This window comes from Epinephelus fuscoguttatus, linkage group LG16 (genome assembly GCF_011397635.1).
Source record: "Epinephelus fuscoguttatus linkage group LG16, E.fuscoguttatus.final_Chr_v1".
Lineage (NCBI taxonomy): Eukaryota > Metazoa > Chordata > Actinopteri > Perciformes > Serranidae > Epinephelus > Epinephelus fuscoguttatus.
Genome location: NC_064767.1, coordinates 17573961 through 17593670, shown reverse-complemented (window position 1 = coordinate 17593670; position 19710 = coordinate 17573961). Strand labels below are relative to the sequence as shown.

At 42.0% G+C, this 19710-nt stretch overlaps 1 protein-coding gene across 2 annotated transcripts in view; it reads left to right on the top strand.

Annotated features, from left to right (window-relative positions):
- Positions 1-1676: 1676 nt before the first annotated feature.
- The window catches only part of LOC125903269 (SH3 and PX domain-containing protein 2A-like), a 62514-nt gene continuing 44480 nt past the window's right edge, over positions 1677-19710 (top strand). The window contains exons 1-5 of one of the 2 annotated variants that reach the window (XM_049600088.1): positions 1677-2153; positions 6407-6487; positions 13765-13840; positions 15660-15736; positions 16628-16719. In XM_049600088.1, coding sequence (XP_049456045.1) covers positions 2082-2153; positions 6407-6487; positions 13765-13840; positions 15660-15736; positions 16628-16719 — 398 coding nt within the window. In that variant the 5' untranslated portion in view covers positions 1677-2081. The remainder of the gene's footprint in view (positions 2154-6406; positions 6488-13764; positions 13841-15659; positions 15737-16627; positions 16720-19710) is intronic. The other variant, XM_049600089.1, reaches the window with a different exon arrangement.

The following is a 19710-nucleotide window of genomic DNA, read 5'->3' as shown; positions in this document are numbered from 1 at the left end:
ATCTGAATGCATTCTGCACTCACACAAAACCATTTCCCATGAAAAGTAAGGTGCACTGAGTAAATACTTTAATTATAAGTCAAACATTTAATCAATGGCGTAAGGTGGTTACGATGGGCCCTGGTGCACGCTGTCATGCACATATCATCTCATACCATGATCAGAAACTTGGATAACATCAACGTACACATTACCCAGTTATCATCATCATTGCATATCTGTGACAAAAAATACCAAAGAAAATAAGAAATTATTTAACAACTTTAATTGTTGATTTAAAGACAGTAGTGATTTTTTTCTTTATCTCAGGTGTGCCCATACTATTTATCTCAGACCAATAAAAATGATTGTTTCATGTAAAGCACATTTGTATTAACAATACAGTAACATGTTTGGTAATCAGCTGCTTAAATATTTAATGAACCCGAGATGTAAAACCTTATTTGTCCAATTTTACCTGATGTTTGACTTCACACTGTATAAGGATTCATGTGGCCCATTATAATCCATGAAATCATGAGACCCACTCATTTTTAGTTGTTGTGTCTTTCTGCATGAAATGTAGTACCCAGTAGTATAAAGCAATTTAAATAAGCCCACCTTTACAAGCTGCAGCATTAAAGCAATGGACACATTAATGCATCGATAATCATAACTCAATAATGTAATGTTTATTATTATGAAATTGGCCTTTCTACACAATGAGTACTTTGGGTGTATTTGATGCTAATATTTTTGTACTTATACTTAATAAAGATTTTGAATGCAAGACTTTCACTTTTATAGAGTATTTTTTAATTTGTACTACTTTTACTTAAGTAAAAGATCTGAATACTGAATCCATCACTGTTAAAAATACATCAGATTTCACTAATTAACTTTTGTTTGGTTTCAGTAAGCACAGTCTTCTAAAATTATGCATTGTACAATAATATTATAACATTATTATTTACTCAGTATAAGTTAAATCTGCCTAATAAATGTAGTGGGGTCTTTAAACTGCAAATAAAACAATCATAAAATGCATTATTTATTCTGTATAGGGTAGATCAATGTTTGTATAGCGCCCCCGTGTGGAATAATGATCAAAATATTATCCTCCTCTGGACCTCCATGGTCTCACCTCCTCCACTAGGAGGGAGCAGAGTCATTTGCCATCTGATACGATGAGTTTAAGTGCTGTCGGAAATCATAAGGTGACATATAAATGCACGGTAAAGCACATACATTTTATATGATATGATTGTTAACTGAGCAAAATGCATGTTCCTCTGTGTAGCTGTTCATGTTTGTTTAAGCATAAAGCTGCTTTCTTAAAGTTAAAAATACAGCATGTACACAGTCGACTATTTAGAGATTATTGTCCTAAAGGTGTATTAAAAGCAAGTAAAACTTCAAATGTAAGTGCATGTGAGAATGATGCTTTTATTTTCCTTCTTTGCATCTGGTTTTTATTTAAAAAATAACGGCAACCTACAACAAAAGTTTGTTTTGTGTAGCATTTGGTGGGAAGTAGGAGGAACACGTGAATGCATTAATTCTCTCCATCCACTTTTTTCCAGTGGGAAGGAAAATGTGCTTGTCATTATGCAGTCTATTTTTTTTCTTCAGATTCTCGATACTTTTCAGGGAATGTTGCACAATGTTACACACGACATGAGAAAAAGAAGTCTCAAACAGCTGGACTGTACTTCTTCTCAGGGTTCCTGTGTCCAGCCAGCTGCAGCGGGACCGCCCCGCACACACTCACACTCACACGCACTGCCCTCCTGTCCGTGCTGTGTCGCGGCAGTCCAGCCCCCCTTGAGGGAGGGGAAGCCGGATTGAACGCCAGTTTTATTGCGTTGTCATGTTTCACAAGAGTTCAGAAGCTCAGAGACCGCCTGATAACAGCGTTTCATGGATGCACCCGAAGTCTGAGCGCGGAGGGGCTTTTTTTTCTCACCTTCTACCAACTTTGCAACTCCGCGTAAGGCTGTTCCCTTATGGTGTTTGGTTTTCAATACCGTTTTCATGGGTGAGAATCTTCTTCTGTAGCTTTTAGAGTATTTCTTGGTGCAAATCCAATTAGGTCTGTGAAGATGCAGCTCCGTACGGTCCTTGACGTCAATGTTGTGGATGTCCAGAAGAGAAGGAATCCCTCCAAACACTATGTAAGTTGTCTAATCTTTATCTGGTACTTCACAAAAGTATGCTCCACTTTGGTAACCAGATCTTGACATTTCAGTCGTGAAAGCTGCTCTATGCATGGGGATGTTGCTGTGTTTGGTCCAAACTGAAACATCTCAACAATTATTGCATTGATCAGGCATTTTGTAGACATTTGTGGTGGATCCAAGCGACTCTGGTGGCCCCTGACTTTTCCTCTGGTGCCATCATGAGCTTCATATTTGTGGCTTTGAGTGAAATGTGGCAGGATGTGTATCATCTGATGTGGTACTTAACTTCTCATCTGGCACCATCACTGGGTCACAAGTTTAGTTTGCACAATATTTTGGCTTATGTTGTTTATGACCTGCAATACTAATAGTTTCATCAGCCTCAGCTGGATGTGTGTTGAAGCAAACAGTAAGAAGACGGTGACCGTGATAAACATCATCTGCTAAATATCAGCATGTCACATCTGACATCAGCATTTAGTACACAGGACTGCTGTGCCTAAGATCAGCCTCACAGAGCTGCTAACAACAACTGGAACATATGCAGTCATTCCTTTTGCAGTCAACAATATTGTCACCATGTTGTAAACTTATTAAAAGGAAGAAAGGGTCTTTGGTAAAGGGGTGTGTCTGTGTTTGACTGACAACAGCTGGCAGGCTGAGCCCTGACAGGGGAATAAGGGACAAAGTAAACACACTGAGGCTGTAGCCTGTAAGCCAGTGGTAAGGGCCACAGCAGCATCCAAATGTAGCAAAGTGATTTTTGCAGGTATGTTAACATGCAGCTGACTGGCTAATCTGCTAATATGGCCTGCAGACTGACATTAGCAGTGCACTTATGGAGAACTGGATATAGTGTAAAAAGAGTGGTGCATTTGGTGTCTGACTTATTGACAGAGCAGATATGTATGCTGCAGCAAGGGAACAGACATTCAATTTAATTTTAGTGAGAGTTTGGATTTTTATTGCAGATCAATGCCAGCCCTAGTCACAAAAATAACACAACACCAAGTTGACGGCAGTTATGTAAATATGTAGAACACAAAACATACTCTCCCACACTCCACATAAAAACAGAAAAACATTCGACTGTGTGTTGGACACCCACTGAGAGGCTGCAGCAGCGGTATAAAACAGTTCAAACCTTTTCTCGCAGTAGAATATAGAGGGTCATGCATGCCTGCGTACATGCAAAGTACAAAGAGCTCCTTGACCACCTGAAAGCTACAGCTTGGTTTTCCTCAAGCTCATTCTTTGAGACACCACATTTTAGGTCGAGATCATATATTCTTTGCCACATAAAATACATGTTAGCTGAGAGGACTGTGTATACCAGTAGCTGTTTAAAATAGCAAGGGTCATATTTATCTGGTGTGCAGTAAGGAATGTGACATCCAAGTGTCTTCTATATGGGACGCAGAATTTAGTTCTGCTTTGGCCAGACAAATCACCATGAAAGCATTATTAGTAGGAACATTACTGATGGGACTTGGACATCTTGTCTATGAACATGAGGCAGCTGTGGATCAGAAAGTAGAGCGGGTTGTCCACCAATCAACAGATCCATCCTTGGCTCATCTAGTCGAGCAAGATACTGAACCCTAAATTGCGCCTGATGGCTGCTCCATCGATGTGTGAGGGTGTTAAAAGTAGAGTAGCAGGTGGCATTTTGTATGGTGGCCTCGGCCACCAGTGTGTGTTCGTGAATATGACTCGTAGCGTAAAAAGCACTCTGAGGGGTCCGAAAAATAGAAAAGCACTATACAATTGCAGGCCCACTTACCACATGACCAAAGCTGTGTGGACAGACAGAAGGAAGCCCCCACCACCACACTAAAGGGGTATGAGTTTGACTTGTACACCTGAGCTAGAATCAAATACTTGCTGTTTGACCATCTTGACTTGAACTGACCATTGGATAGCCAGTGAAGAGATGCTTGCGTACATCATTACCCTTGAGACTTTGGAGGTACTCAACCACGTTGTCTGACTTGGCAAAGACGTCATCATCACCATTTAGCAGGAAGCAAGCATGCTGACAGTTTCTTTCCGTCCATTTGAGGAAGAGTGTCAGCTTTAAGGTGAGGTCGTAAATGATTCATCAAAATCCCATTGGAGGATGTCATTGTACTCACGTCGCTCTAGTTCGAGGAGTTTGTTCAGCATCAATTGTTCCTGCGATGACGATCCTTCAAATCTGCACACCAGTGTGTGACCCCTCTTCAGCCCAGGTTTTGCGCAGCACCTCTGGGCGGTCATAGATCACAGGGGAGCTTTAAATGACATCTGCAGATTCATCAGCTCCTCCGCATTTGTCAGGGATGACCAGTAGCATGGGGAAATGGAGACAGTGACGATAGTAGAGAATGTCTTGGGATGTCAACAGAGATTCAAGACTCTGAAGACACAGAGGATAGTCCTTCATGCTTGGCGTTATTTTACTGACTTAAGTAATCAGATCCAATGAGCCATGTGACATGTCTCAGCGGGGCTGCAAAAATCAATTAGTCCATCAGGTACAATTGGATTAATTAACCTGAGAGTTGGGATCAATTGCATCATCCATCTCCTGCTGAGAGACACTCCCCGAGGCCACAAAACATAGGGCACAGACTTTCCCTTGGGATGGAAGCCGGCGGTGAGGGTTGACGGGGAAGTCCCCACGAGGGGAGAAGAGGGGGGAAAAAATAAAATCTCATTATCTATGAGCTAAGCAACTGAAAATGCTTATCCGGTTTGAGAGAGGAAAGAAGCAACCCTTTGTCTTTTGTCCCCACTGTTCAAGTGTGACTTCCTTCCAGGGACTCATGGCACTGGAGCCAGAGAGTGCATGGCAACTAATCCTTGTTTACATACATTGTCAGAGGGGGATCATTTCAGGAGAGATGAGATCCAACGGCAAGTCTTTACTTAGTGCAATTTGCTGCATAAACACGCTTGTTAAATTCAGACTTTAATATTTAAAGTAAAAATGCTGCTTGTCAGCTGTACGTGACCATGAGGCTCACATATACTGTTAATGTGTATTAATTTGTCTTAATGTGCTTTGAATCAGGAATGTAATCATGTTGCGTAAAATTAAAATAGGCTTATGCCACATCAGTTATGTTGCAACCATCATAATCAATTCCTGATGTTACACTAACTGGCGCATTACACATTAACTAGCTCATAATAATGTGGTAATCTCCGATTGTTTTATGTTGCATAACTTCTATTGTCATGTTCAAACACAAGCATGGTTCATGGTTATGTTGGGGTGTATCTTGACCTCACTCACCCTCACTTTGAGCCATGCCGTTGCCTAAATTCAGAGTGTTTGGTCATGCTGTCTGTATCTAATTAGCGAGCTGCTGGAGCACTCGTTCCGCCTTGCTGCGCACTCTCTGTAATGAACTGTGCTCAGACTGAAGAGTGCATTTCAAACTAGTCACTGATGTCCTTGTAGATTGCCACCATATGTGTAAATGCCGCTTTGTAAACACTTTGTGCCATGCATGGGCTTAGATAGAAAATGCATTAGGTGCAGCCATCTGTTTCCCAAACCTCAGGGCGTGCACAATTGTTTGCGGGTCCTTTGTTGGTGAGACAAAAAGAGAATATATTTTGGGAAAACTTCCGGCAACAGTGTGTTTTGTAACTGTGACTGACTGATGTCTGCCAAGGAAATGATATTCCCATCTCAGCTTCTGTGTGAGTAAACACTTGTGCGGTGTCATTATTCCTGGTGATAGATAGAAGCGCCGGAAGTTCTTGACATAATGGGAGCTTCATTTGTTTCCTCAGACAGTGGACTCAGGTAGACCTTGTAAAAGTAAACTGTTAAGTTGTTAGTTATGCAAGGCACTGAAATACAACTTTGTACATCATCAGAACAATCGTGTAAAGTTGTTGCAGACCAGAAACAAGAGCCTCATAGCTTTTTGCTATCATTGCTGCAGGAAACTACTACAAAATGTTGCGTTCACTCAAAAACACAGATGTGATTCATTATAAATTCTTTTATTGACATAATACTTGAAATCCACTGGCCCTCCCATTGACCCCTGATGTCTTTCCAATGTGTGACGGAAACAGACAAACTTAATGAGTTTATCTGACCTTTGACGACCTCTTGAAGTTAAGCCAGGAGGGAATGCAAGCACTTTGTGCCATTAGGGCGAGTCTGGCTAAGGCACTGCCGCGGTGTCTTTGACAAAGCGATTTAGCTCCTAATGGGCCTCTTTTGTTTGTGCTTCTCTCACTAGGTGTACCTCATCAACGTCACTTACTCGGACTCCACTTCTCATGTCATCTACAGGAGATACAGCAAGTTCTTTGACCTGCAGGTATGTTACACTAAAGCTGTCATTTAACAGTGCTCCGTAGCTGTTCTAAAATCACTGCACCACATATGTCCCAAGCTGTCGTCTCTTACTTGCTGAGTAACCAAGCTACACTGTGACAAAAACAATGCTGCTAGCAATTGACAGCATAGCGAAAGTGAAGTGAGCATAATAGGCTTCACATAAAACATGCAAGCTAGCTAAAGTAACATTGTCAACTTAAGCTCCTTAAGAACGTTGGTGTAGTTTGTCTTCTTTGGATGGAGATAAACGCTGTGTGGATTGGGCGGCAGTAATGACAGGTATTTCTCTAAGGAAACATGAGGACACAATGCTTCCCTGGCTGCTCAAACATGAATCTCTCTAGGTTCTTTTTGTTTCTTTGGCCGGCATTTTTGTGGTGTTCTTCTGACTGTTATTATCCTGGCAAATGATGGATGATTCAGGCTTTGGTTGGCGGTCTTGAACGCTGCGTCCTATATGACAATAGGTGACTAACTGGTACAGTGTTATTGAAATTGTAATGTTGTCACAGCTGTGTGTTTATAGAGTATTTTACAATGGCTTCAAACACATCTTAGTCAGTTATATTTAAGGACCGGACCCATCTGTTTTATGATTAACTAACTACTTCTACTGTCACTTACTACATGAGCAGCATAGCATTCAAATTGGGTGTTGAAAATGGCCTGGATACTAAACTCTATGAGGTCAGTTTGACCTTTTGGTCACGTCTTTCTGTTCAGCTGCTGGAAGGCGGCATGCTTACTGAAAGGTTTCATTTAAGACTACTGGAGCCGGATTGGAAAAAGGGAAATGCGGGGGAAATCCAGTCAGCAGATGCAGGAAGAAAACACGACCTCAATCAGAAAACAGCATGGGGCAACGTTATATCCCAGGATTCTTTTAAGGGCTCCAGTTGCCTCCAGTGAAATTTCTGCATTTCTTTAACTGTGACTCAAGTTTATGTTTTAACCACAAATGGTTGAGCTGTATACAGTTTGTTTTAAGAATGATTGAAACATCTCAGCAGCCTAAGCAACAGTATGAGGGGTGTAAACCTAAACCAGTGCATACCTTATCAAGCATTTTTCTAGTACTGTAAAAGACTCTTGTCTCTGGCTCTTCTCTGATAACTCTTTCTGCCAGACTGCACTCTCCAGCGCTGTGGCTCTGGTGGGCTGGCTGTATTGGAGGTAGCAGAGGAAACCCTTTGTTCTCTGGTCTCTTGCTAATAGCCAGGAAAATTCTGCCCTGGTCTGTTTGATGGAAACAGAGCTTCTCTCCTGTCTCTGTAAACATTAGTCTTGTCCATAGATCCCTGCTGCCGGGGTGTGTTTGTCTGGCCACGGTAATCCGTGAAGAACAACAGTCTGCAGCTGTCCATACAGAATTGGGTGGGGATGGCGTGTTTTATTTGTCCTTATATGAACATAGTCATATAGGTGAAAGATGAAGTTTCAAGTGTGGAGCACACTGTTGCAGTCTATGGTTAGTGTTGGACTGAGCAGGTGTTAAAAAAGATGAAAGCGTCTTCTCACTAGCAGGTAAGATAGCAAGGAAAAAGGTTCGTAAAAAACCCAAGTACTGAAACTTTCTTTGCAGCTAGTGAGATCTGCAGTAAGCAAGGACCATTTTCAGAATGCACTGGATGAAACAAGGAGGAAGCTGTGGTCAGGAAAGGGTTGGGGGTTGGGGTAATGAACAGTTTTGGTGTTTTGGATTTAAAGACTGGAAGGAAGATGCTTTCCCTTGGAAGTTTAGATACACCGGCCATTTAATAACTGCATGTCTCCTTTTGGTTTCAACCCTTCTGACTCTACCTATACTCTCCTTTTCTGTATTAAAATATTTGTCTTTTCTCCAGGCAGAAACTGAGCTTTTGTTTGTGTCTCTGCCAAACTGACACCTACAATCTCTCCCCAGCTCTGCACAGCTCTCTGTCTTCACAGCACAATTGCGTGTTTTATGCTCACTAGAAGCTGACAGAGGAAAAAAAAAAAATGCATTTGACACCCTTGGCCTGACAAATGTGACCATGATCTAATCAGATAACCATTAATTCGGAGTTCAGAGAAGCTAAGTAAGGTCAGAGAACAAGAAATGCCTTTTAAGAAGCGGCTAATCATTATTATGTCCAACATCAGCTAGCACTGTACAGCTGGTCATATGAAACCCCTTGTCAACAACAGGCAGCTTAGGTGTTTGTCTGTTAGAGATGAGGTATCCATCTTCGCTGCCAAATGGATGTCCAGAAGTGCACTCTCTGCTAATGTTTCAAACCCCACCAGTGCGCATAACTCATAACTGCTCCTCTGGGAAGCAATTATCCTAAATTATCACGATCTTCTTTGCACCAGATTCCTTTTCTCTTCATCTTTTTTGCTGACCCTAAAGTGAAGTCTTTGTAATGCATGTGCAGAGTAAACACATCGATTCCTCCTTTTAAAGATGTTTGTTTTCATGCTGAATACTGCTGAGGCTGAGCTCCACCAAATGCTGTTTCTTGAGTCAAGGGGAAACGTTGCTGATCCACGAATGTTTGACGTGAGCAGGATCGGTCAGTGTGTCAAACAGAGTTTACCGTCAGAGAGAAGGGAGTGAACCCCCCACCCCCTCTCCACACCCTTCAACCACAGCGGACAGAGCGCATGGGTCATGGCATTCCTCAGGGGGATTGTGGAGTGTGCAAGCTGGCTTGGTTTCCTTTTGGACCAAAACTTCTCCAAAAATCCCTTAGTCGTCATTATTTTTGGATTGAGGAATTGGAGCAGGGTCAGCTCTACTCTGTCTGCATTATAATTTGTCTGGCCTACATTCCTCACACAGGATGGAACTCTAACAAGATTAGTTTTCTCAAAAAGCTGTTGTTAAACCTGGAATACTTTGCAGGAATATGACGGGACATAAAGTAATGGCTGAGAATAGTCTGAAGTTAAAGATAATTTAGGAGAGTACACCACCGATTTAGCATTTCACGACTACAGTATACCAGTAGCCCTTTTTACACTGCCTGTTCAAGGTGGGAATGTTGTGCTGTTATCCCACTTCCCTGTTCAGTATAAAAGGTACAAACACGGAATGGGGTTGCAGAGTTCTGCCTTTAAGCCTGCAGCGGAGGTAGTAACAGAGCCGATTTGACGTTTGTGTAAAAAGTGTGGGCCTGCAAAACAGGATGGGTGTGACATTTTGAAGACATGTTATGTGTGCGACCTACAAGTAGGGGATTTAAAAAGAAGCTGATAGCAGTTAGCGGCTAACTCAAAGAAGAAGAACAGCGACGTAAAATGTCCGTGAATTTGTGAGACATTGAGGCTCCTTACCTTTTGAGCAGAGGATGAGATCAGCTGCCATATAACAGGAACAGTAAATCGTTGTTATTGCCATCATTGGAGAGTGCGGCTTGATATGTACTATGTATGTTGTGTTGTGTTACACGTCATGCCCGTCATGCCTGTCACGCCCTTTTTGCTTCCAGGATCCTGGAATGCTATCTAAAATCACAGTGGTATTATGCTTGCATGGTTTGGGTCTATGTAGCAAACTAATGCCCCGTGTCCACCAAAGTGTTCTTTTCCAGCGGAAAATGCCAGGCGTACCTCAGAAAACACCCAGCTGGGAGTGTTTGAGAGCACTTTGGAGGCATGGCATTTTTTTTAGTTGCGTCTGGTTGCTGTAATACTGAATATTCGCGGAAGTAAACATGTTGGCACTGGGTGGAGTACTTGCTCTGGATGGGGGGAAGGGCGAAGCATGCAGGGAGAGAGGATGGACCCACTAGATTGTGTGGGTGATGAGAGGAAACACAATATATAAAAATATACAGTATATTAGATACACAGATTTCTTCTCCATTGTTGTTGTTCAGCACTTGTACATGTAAGATGTAACGGTTAAGCTTCACAGTATGTGTCCCTCTTCCACTGCGACTGAGTGGCTGAACTGACAGTGACCAGCGTTTTTACCCAAGGTTGAACATTTTTCTACTCTGTGCACCTCGTCAAGTGGCGTAAATATGCAGCACTCCCATTGCAAAGCACTACAAAAATACGTCGACCCAAGATAAAACGTTTGCTTGCGGGATCCCTGTGTACAAAGAGCTGTAGTGGGACTCATGTTCAACAGTCTTTTAAATAAAGGTATCAAAATTGATGGAGCAGAACCAGAAGTAAAGTCTTTTTATTCCACACACTCTTATTCCTGGGCGGCACAGTGGTATGGTGGTTAGCACTGTCGCCTCACAGCAAGAGGGTTCCTGTTTCGATCCCAGGAGGGAGCCCTTCTGTGCAGAGTTTGCATGCTCTCCCCATGTCAGCATGGGTTTTCTCCAGGTACTCCAGCTTCCTCCCACAGTCCAAAGACATGCAGGTTAATTGGTGACTCTAAATTACCCGTAGGTGTGAATGTGAGTGTGAATGGTTGTCTGTCTCTATGTGTCAGCCCTGTGATAGTCTAGCGACCTGTCCAGGGTGTACCCCGCCTCTCACCCAATGTCAGCTGGGATAGGCTCCAGGCGCCCCTCAAGAGGATAAGCGGTTACGAAGATGGATGGATTCTTATTCCTTGTCATAACCTGATGCCTACATTACCCACAATGTAGCTCGATCACCGAGAGTTCAGTTGCGGCTAAAGTAGCCTCGACCTTCTAACCTCAAGCAGAGATGAGGAGCAGGCTGATCACTTCATTTAATTGATCATTTAAACTCAATTGACATTACTTGAGGCAGTTTTTTAGACTTCACACAGACCCCTCAAGAACCATGAAGGGCTTTGTGCAACTTTTCTTTCACATATGTAAACATACTATTTTGTAATATCAATTGAGTTCTCTTTCATAGTGAATAAACTGATTATAGTTAATGAATCCCATGTGTTGTGTGATAAACAAAGATTAGCATACCTTTCGATGTTGCAATATTTTGTTTGTACCAGAGGAGGTATAAATGTGTTTATATCACTTGTTTCTAATAATGATGACCATGCAGCTTTTTTAAAACATGTTTCGGACCAAGGCAGCTGTTGCATCATAACCTGTCTGCAGTAAACAACTGTCAAGTAGATGTCAAAACACAACCCGGAGATGGAATCAGATTGTTTTCCCACTCAAACATTCCTGCAAACTCCCCCCTGTCTGAGATTCCTCTCAGAACAGTTTCTTTGTCTTGCTGCACAGTGCAGTGTCTCTTTGTCTGTCCCTCCCTCTCCACTCCTGTGGGTGCACTAAAGTTTAAATGCTTCAAATGATTATCATTACAGTGTACAGAAGCTGTTTGGGTTCCTCCCGTCGCCATAATTCATGTCCACGGCATCACAATGCCAAAATAGAGATGATTGACTGTGATGATTGTCTTTCTCTGGCATTTATTCACTACACTGATTATGAAGTGTGTAAAAAAAAAAAAAGAGAGAGACTGGGAAATGGGATGACATCATAGCACCTGTTGCTACATGGTTCATTTTCCCAGTGGGAACACTTGGCTGACACTGCAGCGTAACATACTGAAGGATCCTGTGCAGGGTTTACGAAAACAGTATAGAGTAAATACAGCAGTAAGTCCCCGAAGCCTGTGAATTAAAGGTACATGAAATGTGAGAAATGTTTCCCTCAGTTTTGTTCCAAGTTGTCCGGCCGTTGCCATAGAAACGGCTTTCACACCTGTCCTGTGGAGCTGTGAGTGTACGCAGGCAGGTCCCACCGGGGATGATGTCATCATCGCTTCTGGATGAGACGCCTCTCTGTCAGCGAGGTGGTTTTCTGAAGTGGTTTGCTGAGTGAACACTCCCATCTTAGAGGGAGTAAACGGCTACGTCCAGCCGGGAGGCTGATAACATGACGAGTGTGCAGCTTGATGTGTCACACAAACAATACAGCTGCCAGTGTTACAAAAACAGGGGTTTTTGGAAATTACAGCCTTTTATTCTGAAGAAACAGTCTGGTTTGTATTCATATTTGATGTCTTGCCTTTTCACTTTTAGAAGCGTAAAACTCTAAGATTTTACCATGTCGTGTTTGTGTGCAGGTGTGGTTAACCAGAGCTGTTCTTTCAATACTCAGCCCTTTTTACCTCAGCCCCTAAAACACAAATAATGGCAGCCCTCTTCAAAAAGGAACCATTTCTTGTTAGCTGTCTGTATTTTGGAGGCAGGGGGAAAATCCCATGCCCTGAGAGAAATTTAGGGATTTAGCCAAGGCAGCAGATGAGTGCAAGAAAGGAAAAAACCACAAGAAGAGAAACCAAACCACCTCTTACTGCTGAAGTCCTACAAACAACTCTTGGACGCCCAGACATAGTGGATCCCACTTTACCCCTCAGGCTCGAATCTGTTTGTCCACCTGGTTCTTTTTGGCTTGTTTTTTACACCAAAACTAGTCTTCCGGTCTCCTCCTCCCAGTTGAGTGTGGTTAAGCTTGACGCTCCCAGTCTTTGCTGTTTAACAGAGCACATCTGGAACAAGGCAAAGCAGAACGAATGAAAGGCGGGGCTGCATCTGGATATCGAGCACGCCGTTACTGTACGATGCTCTGATGTGCGTTTTATGGTATTGTGATTTATTCAAAGAGGAAACCAGAAACTCTTGTCTGTGATACAGACACATGCAGACACATCCCGTACACATTCGCAGTGCTTGTTTTTTTTTTTTTTTCAGCTCTCAACTAAACAGCATCGTGCATCATTTGCAGGTATACATGAAGTAGACACATGCTGAGACAATTAAACACTGCTGCTATGCATAGGAGGAAATACTTCCAAGCTGTCACCATAAAAGCCTTAACACAGCTTGCTTTGTATCTATTTTCTCCGCCTGTTGCACCTCACATCTCTTAATACATCAATCCTGTAAATGCCTCGATGCATCAAAATGTTAATTATCTCCTCTGATGTCCTTTTAAGCTCCTTAACTACAACTTGCTTTTGATTATTCCTCAGATAAGTGTGGGTGATATAACCTTGTCTGCTGCCCCAGAGATCAAAGTGAAGCTGTTTGCAGTTTCTCGACACAGTAGCTTTTCAGATGATATGTAATTACACCCCACGCTGGAGTCATGTACCGTAACAAAAAGGTCGACTGTTCCTGTTTGCAAGCCCCGTCTTTGTTTCTATTCTCCGCTCTGATTCCACTTTGAACTGACTGATAAACTTGTGGTAGATAAAAGACAGTTAATGTGGTTTAACCATCAAACAGTTACAAGATAGTGATTGCTTGTATCTTTTTTTGTGCCTTTCGTGAGTTTGCTGCGCAACTCATGTTCCTGTCACTGTGCTTTCTCTCTGTTGCAGATGCGAATCCTTGACAAATTCCCAATTGATGGAGGACAGAAGGACCCCAAAAAGAGAATTATTCCTTTCTTACCAGGTGATAAACACAATGCACAACACTGATGTCACTGTCCCCTTAAGTTTAGATTTATCCTGCAGTATTCAAACAAAAGAAAGGCCTTGAGACATTTCCGTGCACAACCGATGCTTGTTAGCACTCCTACATGCTCCATAGAATGGGCCCACCACATCGCATTGTCTTATTAACTGCCATACTCCACCCAAGCTAAATCAATTTGTGGTGTGCCATGGCAGTAGGAGGCTAGCAGAGAGGGATTTGTCTAATCTGATAAACTTGTTGTGGGTCAGAGCAGAGGAGAGCAGTGAAGAAATCCTTTGTTAGACAAGCTGCACCGCTCAAGTTTAACCAGTGCTGTTTTGATCTCTCTGTAAACCCAACACGGGGTGAACTGTATTCCCTTACACACAGCCGACAGCATGCACAATTTCACTGTTTGGTGGGCTGCATGCATTTGGACACTGATATTAGTAGTCAGTCTCGGAGATCTAAAGTGGGATTAGTAACTATTCTGCAACTGTTCTCATTAATTTGTGGATTGAAAAACCAGTGGGAGTTCTTCTGTTTTTAGAATCAAGCTATTATTGTTAAATATTTTAAACGCATAGTCAGTGTGTGCTACTTTTTCTTCAGTACACCATATCAGGTGAAGAGATACATTTGCTGGACTTCTCACTGTCAACATAGAGAGATACATCCTCTGTGGTGTAAACATTACATGCCCCGAGAGGCTCTGCTAAATGTTATTTTTTTGTAATTTATATGTAATTTTTTGCATACTGAAACAACTGTGTAGTTATGCTGCCGCTGGCTCACACAACATCTGATGATGAGGTGCACAGTCAAACACAGGATCCAGGGAGCCATTTCAACATTTTATTGCAGACATACGGTAGTTGAACAATTCTAAGGTGGTTGTCGGATGATTTTTTTGTCAGTTTATAATCTTTTATAATCTTGGGTTTTATAATCTTGGGGGGAGTGGTCTAGTCAGGAGTGCAGGTGGGGTGGAGACATACAGGGGAAAAACCCTTCACCTTAGGTGCAAAAGACATTTTCCACATACGGGTAATAAAGCTACATCCACACTTATGCGGTTTTGTTTTAAAATGTATAACTACTGCTACGTTTACACCTAGCATCCACACTACTTTGGCGTTTGTGTGAGCCTTAAAACAGAGACCTATGAAAACACTGCTGACCCTGGTTTAGTTTGAAAACTCTGGTATTACGTGTTAGTCTGGACCGGTGGAAACGGAGACTTTTGAAAACGATGATGCAGACACCATGACTGATTGGGTCTAATCAGTCACAATGTGTCACGCCAAAACATGATAGCTAAGGTTACTTTTCATGATTTCATCCTTCATGTGTTGGTGCTCCTTTCCCATTGCGATTGGTCGATGATCGTTGTTGTCGGTCCAAGCAAAGAAATCTCTGGTCGTACTTTTCGCCATCTTCATAGCTTTTTCTGTAACTAAGCAACCAACTGCAGAGCTGACAATCTGCTTCCTGTTTGGCAGAAAGTACACCAAATGTGTGTTAAAGGTCATGTGACATATGTTTTCAGGTGTGTTAATATGTACGAAGATTATTTCTGAAATGGTGCTTAAACACTTGTAATAAAAAGTAAAAGTGTAGTTGTGGCCTAAGTTTAAAGCCTCACCATCAGTACCGCCTGAATCCACTTGGCTCCCATGACATGCTAAGGTTTTTATAAATGCATAACAAACAGCAAGCCTTTTTAAAAAAAAATATAAATAATACATTTCAATTGTTGTATTTTTAATGTTTTTGGAGATGTACGTGTAACTGACAGTGCTTTGTTTCTCCTCAGGTAAAGTCTTGTTTCGCCGAAGTCACATAAGAGATGTAGCCGTCCGAAGGCTGAAACACCTGGATAATTACTGCAAAGTAAGACAAAGGCTTTATGTCTCATAATGTCCTCAGGACTACACCTTTCACACAACTTAAAGTCCATAGTATCAGTTTGTCTGCTGTAAACACAATACATCTTCTTGGAAAATAAATGTTGTCTTCTCAAGTTTGGTTTACATGTTGGTTGGAAGAGCACTTGATCCATGTGTCAGTGCTCAACTCCCTGAACATTTGCCACAGCCTTTCCAAGGCAGGCCTCAACATTTATCTCCCCCACCAGCCTCAACAGGAAAGTGCTGCTCTATCTGCTCTATCTGCTCTGGTCATTTCCTGTCACCAATGTAAATAGGCAGCCTATAAAGGAAACGAGGGAAATGGGGGCACACAGGGCTAAAACAGAACCCAGTGAATAAGAATGAATCAGCAGACTGAACGTGTAGTAGTGAGTGCAGCTGGCTACCTGACCCTCTTGTATTCATTAGGTCAGTGACGGGAATGTGGGGCAGGTGCGCTGCCAAGTGTGGCAGCAGTTTTCATTTAGAGGAACTAAACGAGATTTGCTGCGAAGGCAAGAAGCTTAGAGATTTCTTTTTAATATTGCTCCTTTAAGGATGTCTTTTCTGTTTGAGCGCAGCGGGCTGAGGCATCTCGTTCTGAGCACAATGTAGCTCAGACAGGCGGTGGTTATGCTATATCACCTCTGTGTCTTTTCCTTTGTTTTAACCCTCACTCCGGGCTCAGAGCCCTCTTCCTTCCCCTCCACACCCTCCACATCTCCGCCCCGGGCCTTCTCATCCAACTCTACAATGACTAAGTGTTATAAACTGGTTACTCATTGCTATTCAAACCAAGCTCCAGCACTTTTAACAATGCAGGCAGACTTTTAAATATGTGTTCTCTCCCTTGTCTTTCCCTTCTCGCCCTCAGGCTCTGTTGAAGCTTCCCTCCCACATTTCCCAAAGTGAGGAGGTCCTGAAGTTTTTTGAAACCAACTCAGAGGACCTCAACCCTCCCGCAGAGTGAGTAACTATCACTGCATACTTTACAAATCATAAGCTATCACTGAGCATTAGCATCATCTCTGTTACATGAGCTGATAGATACCGAACATTGCCCTCTGGTGGGTTTTAAACAGAGACTACAGCCGCAGACTGCGTGTGAGCCAGAGATGATTGATTAATGCCGGTTGAGAGGCGCTGTGTTTTAATCATAATGATTTCTGGGAGGTGGCACCTGATCCCCAAAACAAATGCGTAAGGATCAGCGGTGTCATGAGAGTGCAGCTGAGTTCAAGTCTCGGAGCAGATAAGGCTCTCAGGGTAGTCATTTGTCATACTCAGCTCAAAGTCGGAGTGGGAGTAATTACAGACTGGCTGCTAGATTACTTTTTGTTTAAATTCTCGTCTTTCCTTTTGATTTATGTTCATCGAAGCACATGTGTGATCATTCTTCTCTCACTAAAATATTAATTTACACTCATCAGATATTGTTAGTACGCTTTCCAACACACTCAAGGAGACAAATGTGGAGTATTCTTGAGTGGTCTCTTCTCCAACAACAGACCCACCACCTCGAACCCCCGCTGCCCATTCGAGTTAATCCCACTTCAAAGCGTGATCCTCCTCCAGTCTTGGAGGATCTCAACTTAAAATTGAGACGTTAAGGTCTAAAAGCCATGCCACCCAAGTGCTCAGTTCACTACTGGGGCATCTAGAAGTTTGCAGCATCACAAAACAGTCATCTTGTGATACTATATAATGTGAGGTAGAGTGAAGAAACATTTATTGTCACTCTTAAACTGTTAATGAGTTGGGAAAATGACTTTAAAGGTAAATAAAGAGGGTGAATTGGAGAGTTTGGGGTAATAATGTGAAAACAGCTCAAAGAATAAGCTTTTCTGCTCAGGTGATAATAATACATTCTAAAACATGATCAGTACAGGCTGAAAAAGCAGTTGAACCTTTATCCAATCAATCCAGAATATCTCTATGATGATATTTTCTCCACCATCAAACATGATTCAGGTTTATTTTACTGGTATTTCTGCCACTATCAGCAGCAGCAACCAGGCAGTGTTGTTTCTCAAGCCCTCATCTGCTACTGCCATCTAATGGTCAACATGTCTCACTGCACAGATACAGAATAAATAAATAACTAAAAGGTTGTGATGTTGCTGTGTCACAAGAGGGAGCTGTGCCACAGGCTTAAAAACAGATGTTTCTCTTGACTTTGGATGAATGACGCGTAGTGTCACATTACACCAATGAAGCAGAGGTTGTGTGTGTGTGTGTGTGTGTGTGTGTGTGTGTGTGTGCTGTTGCACAGAAAGCATAACAAGCTGAGTTGCTCATATTAATAGTGCAGACAGACAAGCACCAAGTGAGGACATTTGCCAACAAAAAGCATGTCTTGCTGTAATTTTTTAGATTTGTATTGATAATAAATTAAAAAATTAAATAGCATGTGGCTTTGTGAACTTTACAATAAAGATGCTGTACATAGAACTGTACTGCTTTTTCCAATGTGGAAAGTTGTTAACTAGAGGTAAGTGAAATCATCTGAAAGTGTAGAAACATCAGTACCAAAATGAGGTAACAGACTCATTTGAAATGCTTAAATAATTTAGACCATTGTCACAGTGATTGATTTTAAATCTTTTTGATGCAAAGTGACTTCCATGTAAGATAGATTTTCCCCATTTCCCCTTATTTAAAGGTTTTTTTTCCTTATCTGCGTGACGGTCTAAGGACAGAGGGATGTCGTATGCTGTAAAGCCCTCTAAGGCAAATTGTGTATGTAATATTGGGCTTTATAAATGAAATTGAATTGAACATTTCATTCAAATAATGATGTCGTCTCTTGAGGTAGTTTCAGAGGCTAAAAGCTTTTGGAGAAACTTGGTGACCAGTTAAGAAAATTGGACATTATATTACATTTGGATAATAGAAACATGTTTTTTGCAGTCTTTACAAATCATCTTACATCCTGATTGGTACCTCAAATTACTGTTAACGAGAGCATGCGCAGAGAATATTCAATTATAGAGTTTGGATTACCTTTATGATAACAAATGCCACTGGCCAGATCTTAAATTAAAACACAATGTTTTAGTTGTCAGTCACACTTTAAATACTAAAAAGTCAGTTTGACAGTTACGCAGATTTGAGACTGGGCATTTGTGCCGTCGGCAACAAGGTAACTTTGCTCCTAACTTTTTACCTCAGTTTGCTTTCAGGTGTTTTGCTGAGATAATACGTGCCGTCAATGCCAGCCCGTGTTTTCGCTTGTTCACTGACAACACATCTTTTACTGCCCCCTCAGCCAATGTGACTTTGCTTTGTGCTATATTTTTAGAGTGGCAATAAGTAAGTCACACTTTATTAATCCCCATGGGGAAATTTGTCCTCTGCATTGGATCCATCCTGACTGCTTAGGAGTGGTGCGGTGTGCAGCCACGGCACAGCACCTGGAGACCATCTGCAGTTCTGAGGCCAGCAACTTGGTCAAGGGCAATGGCATACTTATGAATAATTCCAGTAAACAAAAGCACATATCCATCATCTCCGCCTAAAATAACATTTTACTTTTCATACTAACAAATCTCAGGTTAAACAACACCTGCTGATTCTTATTTATTCATCTGTTTATATTTTGTTGACATGATAATGGGCCTCTTTCAAAGTATGTGAGCTGTTAGTTGCATTGAAACTACTCTATTTGATGCATTGCACTGTTGTCTAACAGACTTAAGCACCAAATGTACATCTAGACTTGAGAGTCTGAGCATATGTGACCCAGCGGGAGGCATACTGACTCAGCCTGCAGGAAAATTAAAGATTAAGGTCTCGACCCAGAGAGAGAAATAACCCCTCCTGGAAAAAATAAAAATATTAGTATTCCTGAATCGTACTCCTGTGCATACATCCAGTCAATCCAAGGCCATTGGCCCTCGTGCGAGAGGCTTGTATTGTTATCCTACGTTTCTCTGTTAGTCTGTGAGGTTTGGTTGT